This window comes from Siniperca chuatsi, linkage group LG14 (assembly GCF_020085105.1).
Source record: "Siniperca chuatsi isolate FFG_IHB_CAS linkage group LG14, ASM2008510v1, whole genome shotgun sequence".
Classification (NCBI taxonomy): Eukaryota; Metazoa; Chordata; class Actinopteri; order Centrarchiformes; family Sinipercidae; genus Siniperca; species Siniperca chuatsi.
Window position 1 is genome coordinate 29,544,014 of NC_058055.1, and position 27,013 is coordinate 29,571,026.

Genomic DNA, 27,013 nt, shown 5'->3' on the forward strand with positions numbered 1-27,013 from the left:
GTATTTTTGCTGCTTTAGCTCGTCACAGTTAATTTTCGATTCTTCATTACAGAGACTAACTATCTGCTGTACATTTAGACGTACACTAGTTCTGCTGAAGCACTCATAGCTCTCTCCTTCTTTTAACGACTTTCGTGCTAATCCCACACGCTATTCAGTTTTGTTAGCTACCGTACTTTAGCTTGGCAGCTTATAGTGGGCTGGCTCAGGTGAGTCCTGAAACATCCCTTAGTTTTGTTGCTATAGGCCTAGACTGCCGGGAGACTCCCCCCGTCTCTCTGGCCTGGACCTGCTCTATAGTAAAAGTGCAATGAGATAACTTCTGTTATGAATTGGCACTATATAAATAAAATTGAATTGAATCAATATCAAATCAATAACACACAGATAGTGACAAGCAGACTTAGTTAGTTGCTACGTTAGCTACATATTAGCTACTGCGTTAGCTGTTGCGTTAGCTTAACTATTTTAACTGACAAAAGATATACATGACAGTAAATTAATAAAGTAAATTTATAATTTTTTTCCATAATGTCACTTCCTCACATGGAGTAGAGGGTCGGGTAACGATAGGTTCTATTTTGGATCCAGTTTCCTGTCCACAGATTTTTCTCTGACGCTGAACAATTTGTTATCAAATATCAAACCTCAACTTTTGTGTTCAACTTTTATACATATCAACTGTTTTAGCTTATTAATACTTCTGAATCATGACTGAGAAAGTATTTGGAAAGGAGTTGATTTGATAAAATGCTATAAAACACACGATTATCTTAAAACTAAAGACCGTAAGAATAATATCTGTAGATGATCCGGCACCCTGTGGAAAACATTTATCCATCATATATCATCTGCATCAAGGAAACTAAATATGATATTAAGTAGGGTTCTTTTTTTAGTTTATTATAACCATTATTATTGAAAGCACAGTATCTAGTTTCATCATAATTTCCTATTTACTAGTATTTAATTATCTAATTGAAAGCACAGATAAAAATAATGCCAGTACTATGATATAAAGTTAAACAAATAATCTAACTGCACTTCAGCTAATCAACCTACAATAAACAGAGCAGAGTCTAATTACACACTGTAAAATTCCTTTGTGATTGTTAATTTACTAATAATATTATAATTACTGCAGGTTCTCTACCAAATTTGTCTACTTTCATAGAGCTGATGATTTTATTTTATATTTGTTTTATTTTATATTTTATTGACATGTTTTGATGATGCTTCCAATCAGCTGCAGTCAGAGCTGCAGTTCCTCTAACTTCCACTAGATTTTTCTGTGACAAAACTCTGAAAACCTACAACTACAGTCAGTACAGATTTTACACAATAAGAGTCCGATTATTAACACTGAGGGGAGACTTTCACAATAAGAGTCCTATAATGATCACTGGGGAAACTTTCACAATAAGAGTCCAATTATTATTAGAGCTTCTACTGTCAGACTGAGGGGAGAATTACAATAAAAGTTACAATAAGAGATTAAAGAGGAGGATGTTTCAGGTTCAGTTTACTCCAGTTTACTCCGGCTACAATGAGACTCTGTTTATTTGCTGAATTAAAATTTTTCTGGCCGCAGACGAAGATGGCATGTCATCATACAGATTGTGATGTCATCCATCATGGTGCTGTATGTGTGAAGTTCACTGATGGTGTGTGCACGGTGAAGGGGAGGCAGGGGGAGGTGTACAGGGAGGACATGGCAACTGTTGGCTGAAACTGCATCGCTGACAGCACGGCGGGGGCGGGGTTTGTCGCAGAAGGGGCGGGGTTTATCAGAATGGAGGCGGGGTTTGCACAGCACACTGGGAACACACCGGTGTTGGAGGAGGAGCTGGCTGCAGGTAGGAACACCTGGATGTACTGACCAGTTTCTGGATCCAGCAGCATCTTTCTCTGAGGTTGTGGGGGTGTGTCCACATAGAAGCACCGCCCAATTTTAGGGTCTAACATCACGTGACAGGGGGCAGGGCCACTGAGGCGGGCTGCAGCAGAACCTGTGACGTCAACAACAAAGCCATTATCCACTTGTGCAGGTAATGAACCCTGAAAGCTACAAAGAAACTGCTGCTGCTGAAGTTTCTGTTGCTCATGTTGCTCCTTTGTTGCAGGTGTCACTATGTCGCCGTCACTCCCCTGGTCTATTGTGCTCCTGGTCTGGTGAGGTGGGCAGGTCTTGATGAAGTGGTCCAGCTGGTCGGAGGTGTTTCCTGTTGACCTACTCTGGTTCTCTTCAGACCTCCTCAGCAGGTGGAGGTTGGGAGCAGGTGGGGGGGGCTGTGGCTGGGTTTGAATGTAGCTTAGGTGGCTGTGCACGTAGCTGGCCTTACCCAGGTGAGGGTACAGGGTGGTGGGGTAGGTGGACAGGAGGGTGGGGGTGTAGAAGCAGGAGTGGAGGAGCGGCTGGGAGGAGTTGGGGACAAACTGAAAGGACACACCCAGGATGGCGCTCTGTTCCTGGGCAGAGAGCAGAGGCTGGGTCTCCTGGGGGTGTCTGGAGATGGAGGTGGAAAGAGGGGGAAGGGAGGTCCCAGCCTGCTGACCCACACCTCTGGCTCTCTCTGATTGGCTGAGCTCTGACGGGTCACTACAGACAGGTGAGTTGGGGGGTGGGTCTAACAACACATCAGGCCAGGTGACATCATCCATCTTACTTCTACTTATTATTGGCTCGCTGCCTCGTCTCTGCTGTGTGATTGGACAACTGGATATGTTGCTCTGTTTGCTGTCTTGTGATTGGCTGAGAGATGCAGCAACCTTGGCGACGTGTCCTCCGGTGGAGCTGCTGTAAACTGAAGCCTGACAGCTCCTCTTTGTTTCATTGTGACTTTTGACCCCCACAGCCTGCTGGTAGGTGGGTGGAGGGCTGTCCTCCTGACCAATCACCTTGAAACTTGTTGGCTTGTTGTTGTTCCGTGTTGTTGTTAGAGCTGTGGAGAACGAGAGGCTGTAGGTGTTTTTGACTAAACTCCTCATGTCTCTCACCACATGAACTGGGGCTTTAAATACACCTCCACCTGTCTTACCTCCTTCCCCCTCCCTCATCCTCTGCTGTTCTGCAGGCTGGGGGAGGCCAGGTAACACCACAGGTTTCTTCTGTAGGTAGGAGGTTTTAGAGTTGTTCTGCTCCACTTGCATCTTCTTAGACAGAACATTCTTAATGATACAGGACGCCATCTTTGTTTTAGTTTCGTCCAAAGAGAAGGACTTCTGCAGTCGCTGCCTCAAGTTTCCTTCAACATGAAACCCTAAAAACAACAGGAGACTGAAATCTTTTTATATCAGACTGAATCCAGATCACAACCTCAAACAGTAGACAGTGGTCATACATCTAAACTGAACTTTACCTGAACAAGGTCTTGGAGGTCGACTGAACCTTTTTATCTAATCAGATGCTACTTTATTTACATTTCTCTCTTTCAGTATTTAAAATAAATTAGTTGACAGAAAATGCCTAAATCTACATGCAGACGAATTTTAATTAATCGAGGATAAAGCTGTGATAGAACACCTGAAACTACAAGTGAGACTGTGAACATACAGGTGTTGTATCAGTGAAAACAGGAACAGGTAAGAGGCAGGGTTCTCTGACAGGTACAGGTATTGTTACCTTGACTGGCCGCTGCGACCAGACCCTTGTACACCCTGTAGCTGTCGGCATCACTGCTGGTTGTTGAGCGTGTGTGGAGGGAGGTGGGCATACTGTGTTGCCGTAGCAACAGATCAGGGCGGTGACGGACGGTGGGACAGAGCAGCTCGTTGGCTGAAACCTCACTGTTAACTCCTCCCCCTTCAGCAGGTCCATCCTTCGTTATCACCTGGACAGGTAGACAGGTAAACAGGCAGGTAGACAGACAGGTTCGGACAGATGAACAGGTAGGGGTCATACCTGTAGTTTCTCAGTTTTCTCCTGGTCAATGATTTTCTCTGCGTCTTTCTTCTTCAGTTGAATCTGTCGTTTTGGGACCATCTTTAGTCCCTCCCCATCCTGACCTTTCACCTGGATGACAGGAGACAGGTAAAAACAGAGAAGACAATCAAATAATGAAAATATTAATACGAAAGAATTGTATTTTTCTGTATTTTAAACATGTTTTAGATTTAAAATTTTTATACTTTGATAAAAGTAATCTGCAGCTGTTTGATCAGCTCAATATCATGCGAAAGCGTGTAATACACCCGCCGATCCACAAGAGCATACCATGTCAGTGTCATGTTTTGCCTCGCTTAGGCGTGAAAAGTACACACGTGTATGACGGTAGAGTACCAGCAGGGGGCGATAATGACGGGAACAAAGGATGAACATAGAGCAACAAAGTCTGTGTAGGAAGGAGGATGGGGTGGATGGATGGGGACTTTCACACAGGAGACTGGGGTTTGTTTCCCATTTGAAACCAATAATCAACACTGATTGTTTTAAGGAAGTAGTTATTTTAATCCAAACCATGATCTTTTCCTAAACCAAGTAGTTTTGGTGCCTAAACTTAACCAAACTGCAACCGTCACCTGAAATGTTTTTCAGTAAGCTTTATTTTGAAAGTCTAACTGGATGTTTCATTTATTATTGCTAACTTGACCTTGGAATGAGAACGTGTTGAAAATGTGACACTGCCACCGTGGACCAGCATGGACCAGCGAGTGTATTACACGCTTCGGAGTGATACCGGGTTGGTTTGATAGTCGGTTGTTGTTGTTGTTAGACTGTTGTAGTTGTTATTTAGTGTTACAACATAAAACTGTATCATCAGCATAGAGACAGTGATTCAGTCATTCAACAGTAAACTCTGTTAGATAAGTGTATAAACTAATGAATGAAAACACGACAAATGATGTGTGTCAGACACTTTAAACAGATCCATGAAGAACACGATGCTGATGGTCTGATTATGAACAGAGCAGCAGAAACAGTTTTATATTTCACCGCAAACACAGACTGAAAACTAACGTCACAGCTGGTCACACCTGGTGACATCTGGTCACGCTTTTATCTGACAGTTAGGAAATATGACAGCAGATATTTAATTCAGTATGATCACATCATTGAATCATCAAACAGTTGATGGACTATTATTAAAGGACTATAGAAAATATTTGCAGCACTGTAAAATAATTTTTAAGAATTATTTTAAAAGAAAGGTATTTTTTGTTTTGCTCACACAGTTTTATCAACATGATTGTAATTGCTGTTTTTGAAAAACATTTCAGTATTTCAGTAAAAAATATTTCTGTAATTTTCCTGTAAAGTTTCTGACCTGAGAGTTGAGAGAGTTATAATCTTGAAGATTTTAATTTAAATAAATGTCAATGCCAAATGAGGTAACACAATGGTGAACCCACTGATGAAAGTATTGCAATATTTATATATTTGGAGTATTACGAACTGGGTGTCTATGGCCACATTCCTGGAAAAAATGCTGTATTAAATTACTGCTAATGCAAACCTAACATTTCCTACTGCTGCAGCTTCAAATTAAAGGCATTTAACTGGTGAAACACGAGTTGACTATTATGAAGTAGTAACGGGAAATGCAATGTGTTGGTCAGTGAGCTTGACACTGACCGCTATTGTTCATCAAAAATGCGTCCAAAAAAACAACAGCAGTGATTTTCGGATTTTGTGGATCAGTTTGAAATATTGCTGGGAGTAATGGAACAGGAGCAGACACAGTGAGCTGTTAGATCAGAATCATAATCAGAGATACTTTATTGATCCCCGAGGGGAAACTCTTTCATTACAGCTGCTCACTATCACGTCAATAGAAATAGAAGTACTAATAGAATAGAAATGGAAATAATAATAAAATACATCTGCAACGAGACAATTATCTCTAGTAAGAAATATGAGATGTGCAAATCAAAATATAATACACTATAATACAGCTAAGTTAAATTAAGTACATAAGTGGATATAAATTATAAAACTAAAATAAGTGTAAAGTACAAAGTGGATTTACCAGTTGATAAGTATAGTATGATATAATACAATGTAATAAAATAAGTAATAAGTAATAGTGCAATAATGAGTTGTGTCAAGTTAAGTGTAGCAGATTAACCAGATTATTAGACGGTGGATATTGCACAGCAGTAATATAAATATTAATAAATACCAATAAACAGGAATAAACTGAAAACATAGTATATTGCACAGGAGTAATAAACAGAGAATATTGCACAATATTTCAAGTATTGCAGTGATGTTAATGATCAGTGTCCAGTTTAGTGACTTCGGGTCATACAGACTGACACTTAGAGGGAGGAGTTAAAGAGTCTGATGGCCACAGGCAGGAGTGACTTCCTGTGGCGCTCTGTGGTGCATTGTGGGGGGATGAGTCTTCCGCTGATCGCAGACTCATGCTGTGTGCAGCATAAAATCAGATCATAGTTGCTCACAGAATGATGGAAAATTGCCTGACTTCTTTACTAAAACAACAATAGTTTGTTTTGCTGCCCCCAGAATTATGTGACCTGTAGTATTAAACCTTATTTGCTGTTACCACCAGTCACTAGGTGTCACCAAATCAACCAGGAAATCTTGAGGATTGCCACTTTAATAATAAATATGTTTCTTTGTTCTTGAATTTTCTAAAAGCTACAAACCGCACATTTGAAGACAGCGAGGTGAAGATTCTCAGTAGAGAGAAGAGTTGGTTTGAAAGAGGAGTCAAAGAAGCCATTTTTGTGAAAAAAGAAAACCCCTCTTTGAACAGAAATGGTGGTCTGAGATTCAATCTGCCCAAAGTTTATCAGAGTGTATTAACACCGTGGTCAAGCCAATCACATGCTAATCAGGTACTTAACAGTGATGAGGGAGGTGCAGCCAGAAAACAATAGGCCTGATTACTGATTACTGGGCCATCATGGAAACTATTAGGTCAGTTTCAGGTGAAACTAGCTAATCAACAGATACTCAGGTAGACTCCTCCCTGAGGGCGGGGCTTAAGCAACACAGAGTAGCTTAAATTTCTGAGTTCCCGTGCCATTTTTTCACAATTGAGAATGACTTCCGGATGGGAGCCGAAACCTCTTGATTCTGAAAACAGACGACTACGACTGAAACCTTTTCTACGATAACTGGAAGAGAGGTTTGACTGTTTACATAATGGCTTACGTTTCATAATAAAAGTTCAGTTTAGGTCAGACAATGAACGAATTCTGTGGAGTTCCAATGGTACCTACAGTTAGCTAGTTAGTTATTTAATTAGTTAGTTTGTTATTTGATTTGTTATTTAATTAACTAGTTTGGTAGTTAGTTAAGAACTGAAGATGTTGATGATTAAACTCACCTGCGTTTCCAAGGTAATGTCAACACACTCGAAGCCACTCTCTGGATCAGACTCTTCATCATCTGATGGGAGGATGACAGAGGGAGAGAAGTGGAGGGAAAGATCCTCCTCCGACCAGTCGCTGATACTCCCCTCTTCCTCCTCCCCTTCCTCTTCCTCAGAGCGACAGATGGAGGAGACGTCCAGGTAATTCGCCTCAGACTGACCTGTATAGGTGAACTCAGAGCTCTTCTCAACAGGAACTAGTGAACATGGAGGAGGGATTTGTGTCTCAGAGTCGTGATGAGGCAGCAGGTCAACTTCAGGGCAGCGGTGAGCACTGACGAAGAACTCCCTCCCTCCTCTTCCTCCTCCGTCCCGTCTGGTGCTCATAGTTTTCTGTATACTTGGAGTATTTGATCTGATTGATTGTTCGTCTCTCTGAGTCTCTGTGGAGATGAAACATGAAAACACAGACTGACAGATTATTGCTGCAGTGATTTTAAAAATCAGCTGTTTACAGTTCATTACAACAAAGTGAGAGTTTCTGTTCTACATATTGGCAACACTGTGACAGAAAGTATCACTAATTAACAGAAACATTAAAAATATTGAATAGAAATGACTGAAACAGTTGAATCCTAACTACAGGGAAGAAGTCAGTTTGTTTACTTTAAAAAGTCTTCTCCATCCTCGCCCCATGTTACAGTGTTTCAAGGGTTACCTGGACCTTTAAGGTTCTGTGTTTATGTGAATGAACATCAACATATCTGACAAAGTGCCAAATCCACCTGTATGCAGATGACAGTTATTTACTACTCAGAAAAAAACACAGAGGAATGTCAGCAGACTGTAACTGAGGATGATTAGATTTAATAAACAGTGAATTAACCCTCAAAAAACTTAACCCATCCCAAAACTTACAAGCACCAGAAACTCCTTGATAATTAGTGATGGGGTTAATATCTATGATCAGGTCCTCTTGTTTACAAACTGAGGTCTGACAATGGATCCCGGTCTACAGTGGAAGATGTTTTAGACTGTAGCCATCAAAAAATCAGGTGCAATAAGCAAAGTAAAGACATTGTAAACAGGAAGTCCTTGTGACAGTGTACAACTTCTCTTTATTCAGATTACTGAGTCTGACTCCAACACTAATGCAGAGTAACAGACCAAATCCAACCAGAGATCAACAGACCAGACTCTGAAAGATCAAATAAACACTGATGAACTTCTGTTAATTTCTGTTGTGACAAAAAACAGCTTGCTACAGTTTGCTGACGTGCTGACGGCAGCTCCCGAGCAGCTGGGAAACCTGAGTTACTGTCTGAAGGAAGCGTAGCTCCAAGCAGAAGCCCACGGTTCACCACCAACCAGTTCACGTTTCTAACAAGTTCTCCCCACTCAGCGACACACCCGCTGAGAAACCAACTCTTACTATTGGCAGCTCCATTTTGAGAAACATGACGTTAGCGACACCAGCGACCATAGTCAGATGTATTCCTGGGGCCAGAGCGGGCGACGCTGAATCCTGTTTAAAACTGCTGGCTAAGGATAAACGTAAATACAGTAAGACTGTTATTCATGTCGGCGGTAACGACTCCTGATTACGCCAGTCGGAGGTCACTAAAGTTAATGTTGAGTCGGTGTGTACATATGCAAAGACAGTGTCGGACTCTGTAGTTTTCTCTGGGCCCCTGCCAAACCTGACCAGTGATGTCATGTTCAGCCGCTTGTCTTCATGCCGCCGCTGGCTGTCGAGCTGGCGTCCAGCAAACGATGTGGGCTTTGTAGATAAGTGCCGGACTTTTTGGGGAAGACCTGGTCTGATTAGGAGAGATTGGATGGTGCAGCACTCATATCTAGAAATCTGAGTTATTAGTGGACCTAAACCATGACAACCCAGAGTTGAGACCAGGAGGCAGAGTTGCAGTCCTGCACGCTTCTCTGTGCTTCCAGAGCTGTTTCCCACCCAAAACTCCTCAGTGACGGCGTCTGCCCCCCGACCACTTAAATTAATAAAATCTAAAGTTAGCAGAAGAGGAGTTATACATAAAAACCTAAACCAAAACGCTGAAATAGCACAAAAAACAGGAGAATTAAATGTGGACTCTTAAACATCAGATCTCTGTCATCTAAAGCTGAACTAGTGAACGATTTAATATCAGAGTTTCATATTTACTTATTCTGTCTCACTGAAACCTTTCTGGGTCATGAAGAATATGTTAGCCTAAATTAATCCACTCCGCCCAGTCATACTAATACTCACATTCCTCGAGGCACCGGCCGAGGAGGTGGAGCTGCAGCATCTTCGACTCAAGCCTGTTAATCAGCCCTAAACCTAAACTAAACTATAACTCATTCGAAAGCCTTGTTCTTAGTCTTTCACACCCGACCTGGAAAACACGACAGCAGATTCTATTTGTTATAGTGTACCGCGCTCCTGGTCCTTATTCTGAGTTTTTATCTGAATTCTCAGAGTTTTTATCAAGTTTAGTCCTTAAAACAGAAAGTAATTATTGTAGGTGATTTCAATTTTCATGTGGACGATGAAAATGAGCCTTAGTACTGCGTTTATCTCATTATTAGATTCAGTTGGTTTCTGTCAGAGTGTACATGAAGCCACTCACTGTTTTAACCACACCCTCGACCTTGTTCTGGTATATGGCATTGAAATTGAACATTTAATAGTCTTTCCACAGAATCCTTCATTATCGGACCATTATTTAATAACTTTTGAACTGCTATTACTGGACTACACGCCATTAGGCAAAAATTCTTACTCTAGACGTCTATCTGATAGTGCTGTAGCTAAATTTAAGGAAGTAATTCCATCCATCCATCCATCCATCCATCTTCTTCCGCTTATCCGGGGCCGGGTCGCGGGGGCAGCAGTCTAAGCAGGGACTCCCAGACTTCCTTCGCCCCAGACACTTCCTCCAGCTCCTCCGGGGGGATCCCGAGGCGTTCCCAGGCCAGCCGAGAGACATAGTCCCTCCAGCGTGTCCTGGGTCTTCCCCGGGGCCGCCTCCCGGTGGGACATGCCCAGAACACCTCCCGAGGGAGGCGTCCAGGAGGCATCCGGATCAGATGCCCTAGCCACCTCAGCTGGCTCCTCTCGGCGTGGAGGAGCAGCGGCTCTACTCCGAGTCCCCGTGTGACTGAGCTCCTCACCCTATCTCTAAGGGAGCGCCCAGCCACTCGGCGGAGGAAGCCCATTTCGGCCGCTTGTATCCGCGATCTTGTCCTTTCGGTCACTACCCAAAGCTCATGACCATAGGTGAGGGCAGGAGCGTGGATTGACCGATAAATCGAGAGCTTTGTCTTTCGACTCAGCTCCTTCTTTACCACAACGGTCCGATACAGCGCCCGCATCACTGCAGGCGCTGCACCGATCCGCCTGTCAATCTCACGCTCCATCCGTCCCTCACTCGTGAACAAGACCCCAAGATACTTAAACTCCTCCACTTGGGGCAAGGACTCCCCACCCACGCGAAGAGAGCAAACCACCTTTTTCCGGTCAAGAACCATGGCCTCAGATTTGGAAGAGCTGATTCTCATCCCAGCTGCTTCACACTCGGCTGCAAACCGTCCCAGTGCATGCTGCAGGTCCCGGTTTGAAGAAGCCATCAGAACGACATCATCTGCAAACAGCAGAGATGAGATCCTGTGGTTCCCAAACCGGACACCCTCCGGCCCCTGACTGCGCCTAGAAATTCTGTCCATATAAATTATGAACAGAACCGGTGACAAAGGGCAGCCCTGGCGGAGTCCAACATGTACCGGGAACAGGTCTGACTTACTGCCGGCAATGCGAACACAGCTCCTGCTCCGGTTATACAGGGACCGGACAGCCCTTAGCAAAGGGCCCCGGACCCCATACTCCCAGAGCACTCCCCACAAAGCGCCCGGGGCACACGGTCGAATGCCTTCTCCAGATCCACAAAGCACATGTGGACTGGTTGGGCAAACTCCCATGAACCCTCGAGCACCCAATGGAGAGTATAGAGCTGGTCCAGTGTTCCACGACCGGGACGAAAACCACTCTGCTCCTCCTGAATCCGAGGTTCGACTATCGGACGAATTCTCCTCTCCAGTACCCTGGAATAGACCTTACCGGGAGGCTGAGAAGTGTGATCCTCTGTGATTGGAACACACCCTCCGGTCCCCTTTCTTATACAGAGGGACCACCACCCCGGTCTGCCAGTCCAGAGGCACTGTCCCAGACCGCCACGCGATGTTGCAGAGACGTGTCAGCCAAGACAGTCCCACAACATCCAGAGACTTAAGATACTCAGGACGGATCTCATCCACCCCAAGCCTTGCCACCAAGGAGCTTGCCAACAACCTCAGTGACTTCGGCCAGGGTGATGGATGAGTCCGCCTCCGGGTCCCCAGCCTCCGCTTCCTCTTCGGAAGACGTGACAGCGGGATTGAGGAGATCCTCAAAGTATTCCTTCCACCGTCCGACAACATCCCCAGTCGAGGTCAACAGCTCTCCACCCGCACCGCATACAAGGTGTTGGTGAAGCACTGCTTCCCCCTCCTGAGCCGTCCGGACGGTTTGCCAGAATTTCTTTGAGGCCGACCGATAGTCCTCCTCCATGGCCTCTCGAACCTCTCCCAGTCCTGAGTTTTTGCCTCTGTGACCGACGACGGGCTGCAGCACGCTTAGCCTGCCGGTACCTGTCAGCTGCCTCGGGAGTCCCACGAGCCAACAAGGCCCGATAGGACTCCTTCTTCAGCCTGACGGCATCCCTTACTTCCGGCGTCCACCACCGTGTTCGGGATTGCCGCCGCGACAGGCACCAGAAACCTTGCGACCACAGCTACGAGCCGCCGCATCGACAATGGAGGTGGAAAACATGGTCCACTCGGACTCAATGTCCCCAACCTCCCGGGATCTGGGAGAAGCTCTCCCGGAGGTGTGAGTTGTAGACCCTGCTGACAGAGGGCTCCGCCAGACGCTTCCCAGCAGACCCTCACGATACGCTTGGGCCTGCCAAGTCTGTCCGGCTTCCTCCCCGCCAGCGGATCCAACTCACCACCAGGTGGTGATCGGTTGACAGCTCCGCCCCTCTCTTCACCCGAGTGTCCAAGACACGTGGCGGAGGTCAGATGATACGACAACAAAGTCGATCATCGACCTCCGCCTAGGTGTCCTGGTGCCACGTGCACTGATGGACACCCTTGTGCTTGAACATGGTGTTAGTTATGGACAAACTGTAACTAGCACTGAAGTCCAACAACTGAACACCGCTCGGGTTCAGATCAGGGGCCGTTCCTTCCGATTACCCCTCTCCAGGTGTCACTGTCGTTGCCCACGTGGGCGTTGAAGTCCCCCAGTAGAACAACGGAGTCCCCGGGTGGTGCACTGTCTAGTACCCCTCCCAGGGACTCCAAGAAGGCCTGGTACTCTGCACTGCTGTTCGGCCCGTAGGCCGCCACAACAGTGAGAGACCTGTCCCCCACCCGGAGGCGGAGGGACGCGACCCTCTCGTTCACTGGGGTAAACTCCAACACGTGACGGCTGAGCTGTGGGGCTATGAGCAGGCCCACACCAGCCCGCCGCCTCTCCCCGCCGGCAACGCCAGAGAAATGGAGCGTCCAGCCCTCTCGAGGAGACGGGTTCCAGAGCCCAGGCTGTGCGTGGAGGCGAGGCCGACTATATCTAGCCGGTAACGCTCAACCTCCCGCACAAGCTCAGGCTCCTTCCCCCCCCAGCGAAGTGACATTCCATGTCCCTAGAGCCAGTTTCTGTGTCCGGAGATCTGGTCGCCGGCCCCCTGCCTTCGACTGCCGCCCAGATCTCTCTGCACCGGCCCCACGGATCCTCCTGCGGGTGGTGGGTCCACGGAAGGACGGCCCCACGCCGCCCTTCGGGCTGTGCCCGGCCGGGCCCCGTGGGGAAAGGCCCGCCACCAGGCGCTTCGCCGTCGGGCACCCACCCCAGGCCTGGCTCCAGGGTGGGGCCCCAGTAGCGCCAATCCGGGCGACGTAACTGGCCTTGATTTTAAGTAATCCATAAGGGGCTTCTGGAAGTAATTCCATCTGCATTCAATTCAATGCTATGTCTCTTCTGTCTCTGAACTGTGAGCCAACTTCACATGTCTGATGTTTATCAATGAACTGAAGATTTATAGTAAATAATTCTATCATAATTTTTTGTCAGTAAACATTCAAACATTAAAGTAACAATAATAAAAATACATCAGGTGGAGGTGTTAACATGTTTGTAATCAACAGATTGAATGCCCCCTGCATAAAAAAGATTGGAGGTTACTGTCCACACAGCTGTGAATGCACCAGCGTGAGTGAAACAGCTGATCAGTCTAAACAACCCTGACTTCACTGCTCTGAATTAAAAACTTCTTTATTAAAACTCCCAAAAAGGTAGATTCATAGCTTTAAATTTAAAGTTTTATTACAGTATACAGTTTTATATCGTTTATATCTTAAAAATGTTCACAGATTAATAAATTCAGTTTCTGTTTTTTAGTGTTGAGTTCTTTTAACAGCTGCGACTCAATAGAAAATTAATAAAAAGTCAAAGTTCTGAAATGAAAGTTTAGAATAAATGTGGAAACATTTGGAGACAATTTTTAGTTTCTCTTTTTTTGTTTCTCAACAAAGACAAGATTTTAGAAAAATAAATCAATAACTTATCAACATTTAATTCAATCAATAAAATTTCTGAGATTAGATGATTTTAAACTTGCTCTTACCGCTGAAGATTCTGGATCAGGACCAGGACCAGGGTCAGATCTGACTGTCGGTTCTGGTCAAAGATTCACTTTCAGACTTCTATACACTTCTTATAGAAGTCCTTGTTATAGAGATCCTGGTCCTGGTAAAGAACAGAGTGATTCTGGTTCTGGTTCCTGGTTAAAACTGAGATTGGTCAGAGTCCAGGACTAGGTCCAGTCTAGTTTCTGGTCCTATTGGAGGATTTGTTCTCTCCGGTTGTTTCAGTGATTAAAATCCAACTTTAAAAGAATATTTCATAGTTTTCATTGACAGTAAAGTTTACCCAGTATTCTTCAGGCTGTCTGATCCGTCAGAGCCAGTTCAGAGGAAGTTCTGGTCCCAGAGTGGTCTGTGTGTGATCCTGTTTGTTTCAGTCTAAACTCGGTTGAACGCCGGCTCAATGCCGGGGCGATCGACACCGACTGTCCTGCAGGGGAGAGAGAGAAAGCGGGAGAGGCTGAGTGTTGGTGACAGACTGCAGGCCCGGAGAGAGCCGGTATCAGACTGCAGGTTTCTATTTTAGGAGGTGATTGACAGACGAGGCTGCAGCGCGGGGGGGGGGCTGTGTCTCTCACTTCGACCACACTGAGCTTGTGTTTAACCCTCCAGGTGAAAGGGTCCCTCACCTGTCCACCTGTGTGTCACCATGACGACACCTCAGATGTGACCCTTGTTGATGAACATGGCAGATTCCTCCTTTACAACAGCAGGAGGATTGACCCTCACTCCCCAGGGAGGTGGTCAAGGTGCTCATCCAGGTGTTTTTCATCTCTCACCTTGATGACAGCAACCCCCCGTCTGCCATCAGACCCTGCAGCTAATCCAGTCACTGCACATCTTCTACTGCAGAGTCACTGCGCCGTGTCACACCTCAACAACTCACATTTCAAACTACAGACACAGACAGTTTTCAGCAGCATCAACAGGATGTACATAAAGCCACACGACAACATCCTGTTAGAATAACTTTTAGTTGACTAAACTGATCGTGGACCAGTGAGCTCACAGATTGACCACAGAGACGGTAACTTTGTTTTATCATCAAGATATCAATAAGTGTTAAAAACATTTTTTGGCTTAAACCATGAAAAGACAAATGAATGACAATAAAATGTTTGTTATTGTTACTTTTTTTGTTAAAGTTCTGAAAAGTTTCCATCAGTGTGATTTTAATTAGAGTTACATCAGTTATCAAAAGATATGAGGTCAGTAGGTATTTATCAAAATCAATATATAAACACACCAATTTATCTGTTTTATCTTGTTTATATTTTGTTCTTGTGCTGTTTATTTTATCTGTTTTTTATTAATTAATTTATTTATTGTTCTTGCATTTATTTTCTATTTGTCTGCTGTTTGGATTATTTCCTGTGTGTTTTATACAGAAGAATGTCATGTTTGTTGGTTAGAAATATTATCGATATTATAATATAATCCTGGCCAACACTCCGCACCGGTAGGTGGCGGTAATGCGGCATTTTGTTGTTTACTCACCATAAAACATTAAGGCGGATATTAATGAGGTCTGCTGTGACGCGAGGTTTTCTATTGCTCTCTACTGGTCTCTACTGGTCTTTACTGATCTCTTGTGGTCTATGAGCTGGCTCTGGATCAAATGCCTGGACTTGAGTTCAGAGGTTCGGAGGTAAATTCACAGTTTGTGTTTTTATTTCGTGTTTTCAGCAGCCTCAGTTCAAACACTGGTGTTGTGAGAAATCGTGTGTCCGTGTTAAATCAGTTCTCAGATCAGTTTTATTGCCGTTTTAAATCACCCTAGCTTCCGTCTGATCCGCGTCACTGGCTCTCTGCAACGAAACGGAACCTGTTTAATAAAAAGCAGGCCATTTCAGCTTGCGTTGTATTTCACATCATTCCGTGTTTGTTCTCTGAGGTCTGTTAGCCTGTATGCTAACCAGCTAGCATCACTGCGACAGCTGCTTTACGGCAAACAGCTGATCTGTGACAGAGCGGAAGCGGAAGAGAGAACAAACTGCGCATCAGAAAATCTGTGAGGCGCTAAGGAATTGATATCGATCAGTGATAAATATCAGAAACATATCTGATAAGAGAGGAGGATGAGTCGAGCAGGCGCAGAACTGAGGATTATGTTCAGCCCGGGCCGCGTGCAGCTGGTTCAGGTAAACACTAACCTGTAAACAGCTAACGGTGCTAACGGCTAACTGAGGGAGGTGCACCTGGAGCAGGTCCTGGATTTAAAATCGTTTGAAATTTCAGTCGTGTTTAAAAATGTTCATTTCCAGTATTTAGAGATTTTATTTCCCAACAAGGAGATTTCAAAATCTGCTGGAGAAATACTGAATCAGTTATTGATCGAATGATTGATTGCTTCAAAGTAAATTGAATCATTTACTGGGTGGTTCTGTTTGTCTTCTTACTTATTTATTCTTTGACCATTTTTATTAAAGTGTCATGGACATTTAGATTTCCTACATTTTTAATCACGTTTTCAAAAACAATAAATATTTAAATTATTTTATTCATCACCACAGTGATAAATGTCCAGGTGTTTTCCTGATGTTTTAATCAAGCAGACGACTTTTCTGGCAGCTTTTGTTGACAGATGTCACGTTACTTTATATTAGTATCACTCCGTTACAGTTTATATATATTTATCACAAAATAATACTCTCTAAAAACAAACCGTTAGACTGCAGACAGCTTTGTTTTAGCTCGTTTGTAACAGTTCACTTTCAGCTGCGCCTGTGTAAATTAAAATATCACTTTCACACGTTTATGCCTGTTGAACAGGTGTGTTGCTCTTTACTCAGGTTTTATTGCACTTACTTACAGGAAGAGCGTACCTGCAGTGTGTGTGTGTGTGTGTAACTCTCTCTGTGTGTGTGTGTGTGTGTGTGTGTGTGTGTGTGTGTGTGTGTGTAACTCTCTGTGTGTGTGTGTGTGTGTGTGTGTGTGTGTGTGTGTGCAGCGAGTGTGATAATTCTACGGTCTTTAGTGATTTAGTTTAAGACCGGGTTTCAGTACCGATCAGTGTGTGCGACTCTCGACAGGGAAAGCGACTTCCATCACTTGCCAAGTTGCTAGATTTATTTGCCCGACGTGGCATTTTATTTGCCCCCAGCGAGCGGGCGGTCCTTATTGTTGAGCCCCGTACCGCTCGTAGTGCTGATGTGCTGTGTTTTCCAGGAGGAGGCTGTGGTCCCGGCTCCGAGGGTCCTGGTTACCGGGGCGACGGGTCTTCTGGGTCGAGCTGTCTGCAGCGAGTTTCAGAGCAGCGGCTGGTTTGTTATCGGGACAGGTTACAGGAGAGCCAGACCCCGCCTCCTCCGCTGTGACCTCACAGACGAGGATGTAGTCCGAGGACTACTGCACGAGTACAAGGTACTGCACTCTGCACTCTGTACTGCACTCTGTACTGCACTCTGTACTGCACTCTGCACTCTGTACTGCACTCTGTACTGCACTCTGTACTGCACTCTGCACTCTGTACTGCACTCTGTACTGCACTCTGCACTCTGTACTGCACTCTGCACTCTGTACTGCACTCTGCACTCTGTACTGCACTCTGTACTGCACTCTGTACTGCACTCTGTACTGCACTCTGTACTGCACTCTGCACCCTGTACTCTGTACTGCACTCTGTACTGCACTCTGCACTCTGTACTGCACCCTGTACTCTGTACTGCACTCTGCACTCTGTACTGCACTCTGTACTGCACTCTGTACTGCACTCTGTACTCTGTACTGCACTCTGTACTGCACTCTGTACTGCACTCTGTACTGCACTCTGTACTGCACCCTGTACTCTGTACTGCACCCTGTTCTGCACTCTGTACTGCACTCTGCACTCTGTACTGCACTCTGTACTGCACTCTGTACTGCACTCTGTACTGCACCCTGTACTCTGTACTGCACCCTGTTCTGCACTCTGTACTGCACTCTGCACTCTGTACTGCACTCTGTACTCTGTACTGCACCCTGTACTCTGTACTGCACCCTGTACTCTGTACTGCACCCTGTACTCTGTACTGCACCCTGTACTGCACCCTGTACTGCACCCTGTACTGCACTCTGTACTCTGTACTGCACCCTGTACTCTGTACTGCACCCTGTACTGCACCCTGTACTGCACCCTGTACTGCACCCTGTACTGCACTCTGTACTCTGTACTGCACTCTGTACTGCACTCTGCACCCTGTACTGCACCCTGTACTGCACCCTGTACTGCACCCTGTACTCTGTACTGCACTCTGTACTGCACCCTGTACTCTGTACTGCACTCTGTACTCTGTACTGCACTCTGTACTCTGTACTGCACACGTTAATAATTTCATGTGTGTTTGGGATTTGTACTTCTTGTGTTAGACTTCAGGAGGCGGTGATGTTTGTTCGTTCAGGCTCTGATTGGTTGACGTACTGGAGGAATGATGTGTTCAGGGATAGCGGGAGATCATGGAGATGAAGTTTTGGGTTTGTATGTTAACGGTCTGAATTTAGTTTTTTGTCTTGAATCTCCACCTTATTGTGGTGGAGGTGTTTGTGTGACCCTAGTAAGTGTGTTATTGGGGGCTCCTTGTGGGGTCTCCCAAGGCAAATTGGTCCCAGGTGAGGGGCCAGACGAAGAGCGATTCTCAGACCGTTTAGGAATATGCCGTAACTAAGGTGCAGCACCTCACCTAGAAGAGGAAAACCGAGACCCCTCCTGGAGCCAGACGTGGAAGGGAACCTCGCAGGCGAGCGTCGGGTGGCCGGGCCGTGACCCCTGGGGCCGTGACCCCTGGGGCCGTGAGTCCTGGGGCCGTGAGTCCTGGGGCCGTGACCCCTGGGGCCGTGACCCATGGGGCCGTGGCTCATGGGGCCGTGACCCCTGGGGCCGTGACCCCTGGGGCCGTGACCCCTGGGGCGTGGTCGTGCACAGCCTGAAAGAACTACATGGAGCGGTCACCCTGTGGGCCACCACCCACAGAGAGGAGAGAGGCATTGGGAGTGGTTGCGGTTTCAGCCGGGCGGCAAAGATCCTCTGGTTCTTGGGACGTGAAACGTCACCTCGCTGTTCACTGATCACCACCTGCTGGTGGGTTGAATCCAGTGGTGGGGGACACTGCTGGACAGACCTGGTAAACTCAAACATGTAGTGAGGGTGAACTGGGAACATCAGGGCACGACCCTGTCGAGCTCTAACGAGGAGCCAGATGACTCCTGAGGGGGAGACGGGACTGTTTTCGGCTGCAGGGAGAACTGCTGACCCTGACTGGGACTGTTGTTGAGCAGTGGAAAGAGAACTTTTGGGGAACTCTTGAACCTGACCAACATGTCCTCTGTGGAGGAGCCAGAGCTAAAAGACTTGGGAAGCCTGACCCATATCCCTGGCACAGGTCTCTGAGGTAGTTTTTAGCCTCTAGTAGAACTATGGAGCTGCTTTTTCTATAAGTGGGTATCCGTTTTGTTTCTTGTGCAGGATGGTGCTGCAATACGTGGTCCTACCAATGGTGTTACACTACTCCACCGATCAACAGGTGGCGGTAACACGCTAACATATGCTACAATGCAACAGCAACGACAGCGAAGAAGACCTCCAGCAAGTGAACAGGGATATAAACGCTGGATTTACAAGTCTTAAAAAAAGAGCTTTGAAAATGTTTTATGAAATGCACTCGACATGTTTGTTAGACTTCAAGGATACGCACTGAGTTTTGGTGAGTAACACTGAATGTAAACATAACTTAATCGTGTACGAGAAAACGGGCAAGGCGCCAGGTGTGGATGCTGAAAGACCTGGACTCTGTCTCTGCATCAGGATGAGAGTCAGCCCCTCCCGGTCTGAGGTCATGGTACTCTGCTGGAAAATAGTGGATTGTTTCCTTCCACTGCCCCAAGCGAAGGAGTTCAAGTATCTCAGGGTCTTGTTCACCAGTGAGGGTCAGATGGAGCCTGAGATCAACAGGTGTATTGGTTTGGCATCAGCAGGTGTTGTACTGAACCATTGTGGTTCAGAGGGAGCTGGCTCTGAAGGGGAAGCTCTGGATTAACCAGTCGATCTACATTCCAACCCTCACCTGTGCTCACGAGCGTTGGGTAGTAACATCGCATATATGAGCAGCTGAAATGGGTTTCCTCCGTAGGGTGTCTGGGCTCAGCCTTACAGATCGGGGAAGGAGCGCTGTTATCCGGAGGGAGCTCGAAGGGGAGTCGCTGCTCCTTCGCGTCAAAAGTAGCCTGTTGAAGTGGTTTGGGAATTTGATCTGGATCGTCCCGGGCGCCCTCCTTTTTTATTTTTTTTTGTGTGGAGGTTTTCTGGGCACGGCCAACTGGTAGGAGACCCTGGTGTAGACCCAGAACACACTGGAGGGATTAAACATGTCACTTGGCTTGGGAACGCCTCGGGACCCCTCCAGGAGGAGCGGCCACCATGATCCGGCTCCGGATGAGCACCGGAAAATGCATGTGTTTTTGTTTTTGTTTTTTTTTTTTTTTGTGAATAAAATAAACTTGTCTGTGGTAAATATATTTAAATTTTAGGACCTTGACTAGTTAATTATGTTTATAAATGAATCTCTCTGTCTTAGCCTGATGTGATCGTCCACTGTGCAGCTGAGAGACGTCCAGATGTTGTGGAGAGACACACAGAAGCAGCTGTAAATCTCAATGTGCACGCCACGAGCACACTCGCCAAGGAGGCAGGTAGGTGATCACTTGTTGTGGGGTGTGTACTTCCTGTACATCAGCACAGGCAACGTGTTTATCTTTGTGTTTTTGGTTGTTTTTTAAATCTATCTTTCTTCTTCTGCGTGTTGTACGTTTGGGTGTTGTTGTATATGTGTACAGCTGTCTGCGGCGCGTTCTTCCTCTACATCAGCACTGACTATGTGTTTGACGGGAGGAATCCTCCGTACGGAGAAGACGACAGTCCGAATCCTCTGAACGTTTACGGACGCAGCAAACTGGAGGGAGAGAGAGAGACACTCAGACACTGTCCAGGTACCTGTCTGTCTCTCACCTGTCTATCTGTGTTGTCACCTATCTGTGTTCTCACCTGTCTGTCTCTCTCTCACCTGTCGGTGTCTCAGGTGCGGTGGTCCTGCGCGTGCCGGTTATGTTTGGGGACGTGGAGTCGGTGTCAGAGAGCGCAGTGACGTCACTGTGGCTGAAAGTCCAGGAGGCGACTGAGAGCTGCACCCTGGACCACTGCCAGCAGAGGTTCCCCACCGACACCCGAGACGTCGCTGCTGTCTGCAGGAAACTGTCAGAGAGAGCGAGACAGGTAGATAACTGAGAGAGAGACGGGTACTTCTGGGTCTCTTTGTCAGTTTTAACATCTGTCTGTCTCACCCCCTTTGTGACCACCTGTCTGTCTCTCTTCCAGGACCCATCTATCAGAGGAATCTTTCATTTCTCAGGTAAAGAGCAGATGACCAAATATGAGATGGCAGTCGCGATCGCTCAGGCCTTCAACCTGCCCTCCAACCACCTCATACCTGTAAATATATATCAATCAGTATATTCACTAATATACCGGTGAACATATTAATCAGTATTTGTACTAATATACAGGTAAATGAATATATTTCAGTATATTAATCAATGTTTAATATACCTGTAAATGTATAATATTTCTGTGTGTGTGTGTGTGTGTGTGTATATATATGTGTATATATATGTATATATATGTATATATATATATTAGACAGTACTGTAACTATAACAAATATCAGTCAACATAATTATAAATACTTTAAATACTCACATGTGGTGATTTGTAGTTTAAATTATTTATAGTACCAAGCAATTGTAGTATTGTTCCACCTGTCTGCCTGTCTGCAGCTGACGGAGCAGCCAGCAGCGTCGACTCTTCGTCCAATCAACAGTCAGTTAAACTGTTCTCGTCTGGAGCTGCTGAACCTGAGCGTTGAACCGCGACCTTTCACCACCGCCATCACCGACTGTCTGTGGCCGTTCACACCTGACAAACGCTGGAGACAGACAGTCTTCCACTGATAGACAGACAGGTGGAGACAGGCAGACCGAGACAGTCCATGAAAGGAAATGTCTACCTGTCTTTAGCTGTGTCACACTTCAGGCTCCGCCCCCTGCAGACTAATGACATCATAATAAATGAAGGTGTGAACCAAACCAGAGGCTCTGCTGATAAACGAGTCTTTACCTGAAGATGCGACCTGTCTTACGTATCCCTCAATCCTCTGAGTCAGGTGTTTGATGATGCGTTCAGGTACTCAACTTGTACATTTATTAACTGATGATGTCAGCAGGTGTCACTCAGGTAAATCCAGCACCTGAAATGGACCAATGAAAACACACTGTCACACGTTTACTGTTCACCTGTTGATTGACAGCAGTCTTAGGCCACGCCCAGCTGTGTGAGTGGAGCCTGAGGTGAGACACATCATGTGACAGAGCGAGACGGGTACTTCTGAGAGACAGACCGGTGGACCGACAAACGCTGATGTACAGATATATTTCCAATATATGTATGTAGTGATTCCTCATGAACCCTGAGTTCTGTCTGCAGGTTCAAGTTATTATCAAATTATTGTTGTACACAACAGGAGTGACTCCTGTTTGTAACAGTGTGAACAAACAGAAACCAACTTAATATAACATACAGTATACGCTTTACCGTCTGTGTCCTCCTGAGATCCAGACTAAAGGTTTTCATGTCTTTCACATCATCAAAGTCTTTGGTGTGTGTGGGTGGGTGTATAGATATATAGGTGTAGTTTGGTGTGTGTGGGTGGGTGTATAGATATATAGGTGTAGTTTGGTGTGAATGATGTCGTCATTTAAAATAAAAACATGTTTTAACTACTGGTTTATTTTTAAAAACAAAAATCTGTCATTCGGGTTTTAAGGCCTTTCTTGAATTCGTCGACATGACTTGAGGTCTATGGCGTCCTATAGAGGACAAACCTCAGCTGCTGGTTTCAGGATGACATTTAATGTAAAGTCTGAAAATTAGGCACATAACTGATTCTATTGTAGTTGATGTTGGCTTTTTGTCAGTGTAAATGACTGTCAGCTGTTAACATTAAACATCTGAAACACTGAACCTGACTTGTTTTTTCTCGTTCAAACCAAACGTCTGTTTCGTAAAGGAGGCTCAGAAAAGAAGCTCTTATTATGAAAAGACAAAACAAGCTGAACCGCTCTGAAGGGAGTTATGGGCCACTAACTATTTTTCTAAAGGTCGAAGAGACTCGAGACTTGACTGGTGTTGGTCTCCTGTCTCTACAACAAGCAGAAGTACCATAACTCACCGACGACGCATCTTCAAAGAGACTTATGGCCTCATATCTCCCGCCCCTTTGGTGCTTCGAGGGTAATGGGATAAAAACTGATTTGGTAGGAGGTACCAGGTGTAAAACCTTTTCACAGGAAGATGGGAGTTGATGCGTTGGACTTGGGGGACCATGGCGGTGTGACTGGATGTGCATTGTGGGGTCCAAACAATATTTATTTATTTTTTCTACCCAGGGTAGCATATAAGGGGGAGGTTTTCGTGAACGCGCATGGCGCTGACAGACGCTCATGCAGGTGCTAACCCTTTCTACTATATGGTTTATAAAAGCTCTAAAACCCCCCAAAAAAGAAAGAATTGGAGGAAAACAACGAAATAATCAAGGTGTCGTGGACTAAATTAACTAAGAAATGCAGCAAGTGACCACATAGCCCAGCAGGCAAGGGGGCCCAGAGTTAATGCTCCTGTACCGGGGGGATTTGAGACACCAGGCCTGATTCAGGAGAGCAGCGAGGCCAGAATAAACCCCATAATGTCCCTTTAACTTACCATGTCTTTAAAATAATTATAAAAAACGCTATTTAAAAAAGGTACTGATGTAAAGGGCGTTGGGGAAAACTGACAAACAGAACTGCAGCAGGGCGGTAAGTGCTAAAAGAAAAGGTAAGTGCTAATCAAATCAAAGGGAGATGAATAATAATAAGTGCTTCAACAGAAAAACATGCATGTAATAAATCATAATTGTATATAATAAAAGAATAAATACACAAACACACAACAAAGAAACAGAATAGCCCTGTTGCAGCAATGTCTGCCTAAGGTCCTGACCAATACTCAATTTAAAAGTTTAAAATTACGAGCCAATCTTGTGTTGAAAAATATGTTTTTAATTGATTTTTTTCATGTCTTCCAGGTAACTGAGATCTCGCTGGGACCTGACAGGAAAGAAGAGGAGAAGAGACAGAAATTCAACCGAAGATAAGGAGGATCAAATGCCACCCAGGTAGGTAAGTAGGGAAGGTAAGTAGGTAAAGGAAAGCAGGTAAGTAAAGGGTTAGGGTAGGGGAACTGAACCTGTCCCCCAGCAAAGTGGGAGACAGGACGTGCACGGTCCTTCCCCAGTAGTCCCTACCCCACCCCTCTATCAAAGGCGGATTGGTGGTAATATCCACCCTGAAATGGTCTTTGTCGATCCTGTTCAGGGGATCGACGACGTCTTTTGCCGTGGCGCACCACGGTCCATCCATCATCATGAGCAAAACTCATGATGGAGTTGTTGTTTTTTGAATCTCTATACGAAAGTAAATAAAATTATCTAAAACAAAAGTCAAATTTTAACTGAAATTTTAAATTGTGAACTAAAATTATATTTTTTTATGATTTTTTAAATATATATATATTTTTTAACAAACTAAATAATATATTTTTTAATAATAAAGTGTGCCTACGCGATGTTTTGACCTCTTTGGGTCTTCTTCAGGCAAAGGCACAACTGAAAAGAAAACTGAAAAGGCTTGCAGATCGTCAGAGATGTTGACTGTTCGATGGTCAGAGCAAGAATGAAAGAAAAAGCCACTGCACTCTATTTATACCTTCCCTTGTAACTTGTTTTAACTTTGGTTTGTGTTCTTAACTTGTATCTGTGTTTTACAATTTGTATTTTGTCCACTTGTTTTTTAACCCCTCGTATGTCGCTAAATATAAGTTTTTAATCAGAATTAAACCGATTTTAATATTGTATATGTAGTAGGTTGGAAAAGGCTCCATCTAAAGTTTTATGGATAAACAGACACCCCCATTATTTTTTTGTATTTTCTAATGTGTGTTTTATTGTGGGTACATCCGCACCACTAGAGGGCGCTCTAAGCGCTACTGTGGGGACCAGCGGGACGAAGCACAGGTGCCGCTTCAGAATTAAACGAGCTGTGGCGACACTGACACGTCTCCTCCTCAGGTATGACTAAAAAGTTATTTTATTAACTCAAACTTGGTCCAAACACACTTCAAATTGTTGTGTAAAGGTTTTGTACAAACTGTAAATGTGTCAGAGAGTTTAGTTTAAAGTAAAATGTATTTGTTTTTGTTACTGTTTCATGTCGTCTTGTTTTCACCACAAGTCCGCCATGTTCAGTGTAGCTATAATGTGTTTAAAGCCTTATTTAAGCGATCCAATTCGCTCAAGTGCTTAGTAGTGCAAATTTAGAGAGTTTTAGTTGTAAATGAAATTTCAAGTTTCAGGCAGCCGCCATGCCGACTGTTCAGACTGTAGGGAGGCAGTTTTGGCGCCATTCGGAGGCGCTTTTTCTTTTATGTTGCCGACCTTCGTGTGTGTGTATGTGGTAAAGATGTGAAAGAGACATGTTAAAGTATTTTTATTTGCACTTTATGGTATATTTTGTAGTCTATTATTGTTTTTAGCCAATTTAGATATTATTTTAGTGTTTATTACCAAATCTGTGTTAATTCATTTACTGTCCTTTATCTTTTAATCAATTGACCCTAACCCAGCTTCCCCTAGGGCTGGCGCCAGTAACATAAAACAAGTAACATAAAACATGAAATATTAAGTTTTTGTTGAAATATATTTATGGATTTTAGGGTTGGGGTTGGGGTTAGGGTTAGGGGTGTTAGGGTTAGGGTGTTAGGGGTTAGGGTTAGGGTTAGGTTAGGGGACTTATAAACATGACTGGATTAGTCATGTATTTGCACTGGCACAGGTCTTCAGTCATGGTGATAGTCACTCTTTTTGTTTAGGGAACAGTTCCCAAATACATTAAGCCCAGATAATAAAAAATTCCAAACAAAAACTTAAAAAATGTTTCTAATTAAACAAAAATAGAAAAGAAAAAAGAAGGGGGGGGGGGGTGTGTGTTTGTACGTCCTGTCTTTAAAAAGGTTAGGGTTAGGAAAACAATCTGGGGAATAGGTTAGGGTTAGGGTTAGGGTAGGGGAACTGAACCTGACCCCCAGCAAAGTGGGAGACAGGACGTGCACGGTCCTTCCCCTGGTAGTCCCTACCCCCACCCCCTCTATCAAAGGCGGATTGGTGGTAATATCCACCCTGAAATGGTCTTTGTCGATCCCGTTCAGGGGATCGACGACGTCTTTTGCCGTGGCGCACCACGGTCCATCGATCATCATGAGCAAAACTCATGATGGAGTTGTTTTTTTTAGAATCCCTATACGAAAGTAAATAAAATTATCTAAAACAAAAATCAAATTTAACTCAAATTTTAAATTGTAAACTAAAATTATATTTTTTTATGAATTTTTATATTTTTAATTTTTTAACAAACTAAATAATATATATTTTTTAACAAACTAAATAATATATGTATTTTTTAATAATAAAGTGTGCCTACGCGCGACGTTTCGACCTCTTTGGGTCTTCTTCAGGCTAAGGCACAACTTTAAAAAAAATGAAATGAAATGGCTTGCAGACTGGCAGAGATGTTGACTCTTCAATGGTTTGAGCAAGAATGAAAGAAAAAAGCTCTGCGCTCTATTTATACCCTCCTTTGTAAGTTGCTTTAACTTTGGTTTGTGTTATAAGTTTGTACTTGTGTTTTACAATTTGAGTTTTAGCCACTTGTTTTTAACCCCTTATATGCCAATATATATATATATTTTAATTCAAAATTAAACAGATTTTAATATTGTATATAATCAAAGATGAAATATTAATATTTTTATTTAAAATATATTTATGTATTTTAAGTCTATGTATAAGACTTTTATTAACTATCTTTAGGGATCAATT

General features: G+C 44.5%; 2 protein-coding genes across 5 annotated transcripts; one reads left to right on the forward strand and one right to left on the reverse strand.

The window, feature by feature from the left end:
- On the reverse strand, positions 1-15,582 carry prob1 (proline-rich basic protein 1). 2 transcript variants are annotated; one of them, XM_044221482.1, is made up of 7 exons: positions 14,648-14,788; positions 14,000-14,448; positions 7,296-7,723; positions 3,902-4,012; positions 3,623-3,830; positions 3,039-3,260; positions 1-2,942 (listed from the first exon to the last, which is right to left on the reverse strand). In XM_044221482.1, the coding sequence occupies exons 3-7, from the start codon at positions 7,665-7,667 to the stop codon at positions 1,633-1,635; spliced, it is 2,223 nt and encodes a 740-aa protein (XP_044077417.1). In that variant the 5' UTR covers positions 7,668-7,723; positions 14,000-14,448; positions 14,648-14,788; the 3' UTR covers positions 1-1,632. The 2 variants fall into 2 exon arrangements, with proteins under 2 accessions (XP_044077417.1, XP_044077416.1); XM_044221481.1 differs by lacking the exon at positions 14,648-14,788 and adding an exon at positions 15,516-15,582 and having other exon boundaries at positions 1-3,260.
- Positions 15,509-23,064, forward strand: mat2b (methionine adenosyltransferase II, beta). Of its 3 annotated transcripts, XR_006380623.1 has the most exons (8): positions 15,752-16,159; positions 17,187-17,381; positions 20,567-20,681; positions 20,826-20,978; positions 21,068-21,261; positions 21,364-21,477; positions 21,822-22,729; positions 22,770-23,064. XR_006380623.1 is itself a non-coding variant. In XM_044221487.1 (7 exons), the coding sequence occupies exons 1-7, from the start codon at positions 15,637-15,639 to the stop codon at positions 21,993-21,995; spliced, it is 975 nt and encodes a 324-aa protein (XP_044077422.1). In that variant the 5' UTR covers positions 15,509-15,636; the 3' UTR covers positions 21,996-23,064. The 3 variants fall into 3 exon arrangements, 2 of the variants coding, with proteins under 2 accessions (XP_044077422.1, XP_044077421.1); XM_044221487.1 differs by lacking the exon at positions 15,752-16,159 and adding an exon at positions 15,509-15,666 and having other exon boundaries at positions 21,822-23,064; XM_044221486.1 differs by having other exon boundaries at positions 21,822-23,064.
- Positions 23,065-27,013: the final 3,949 nt, after the last annotated feature.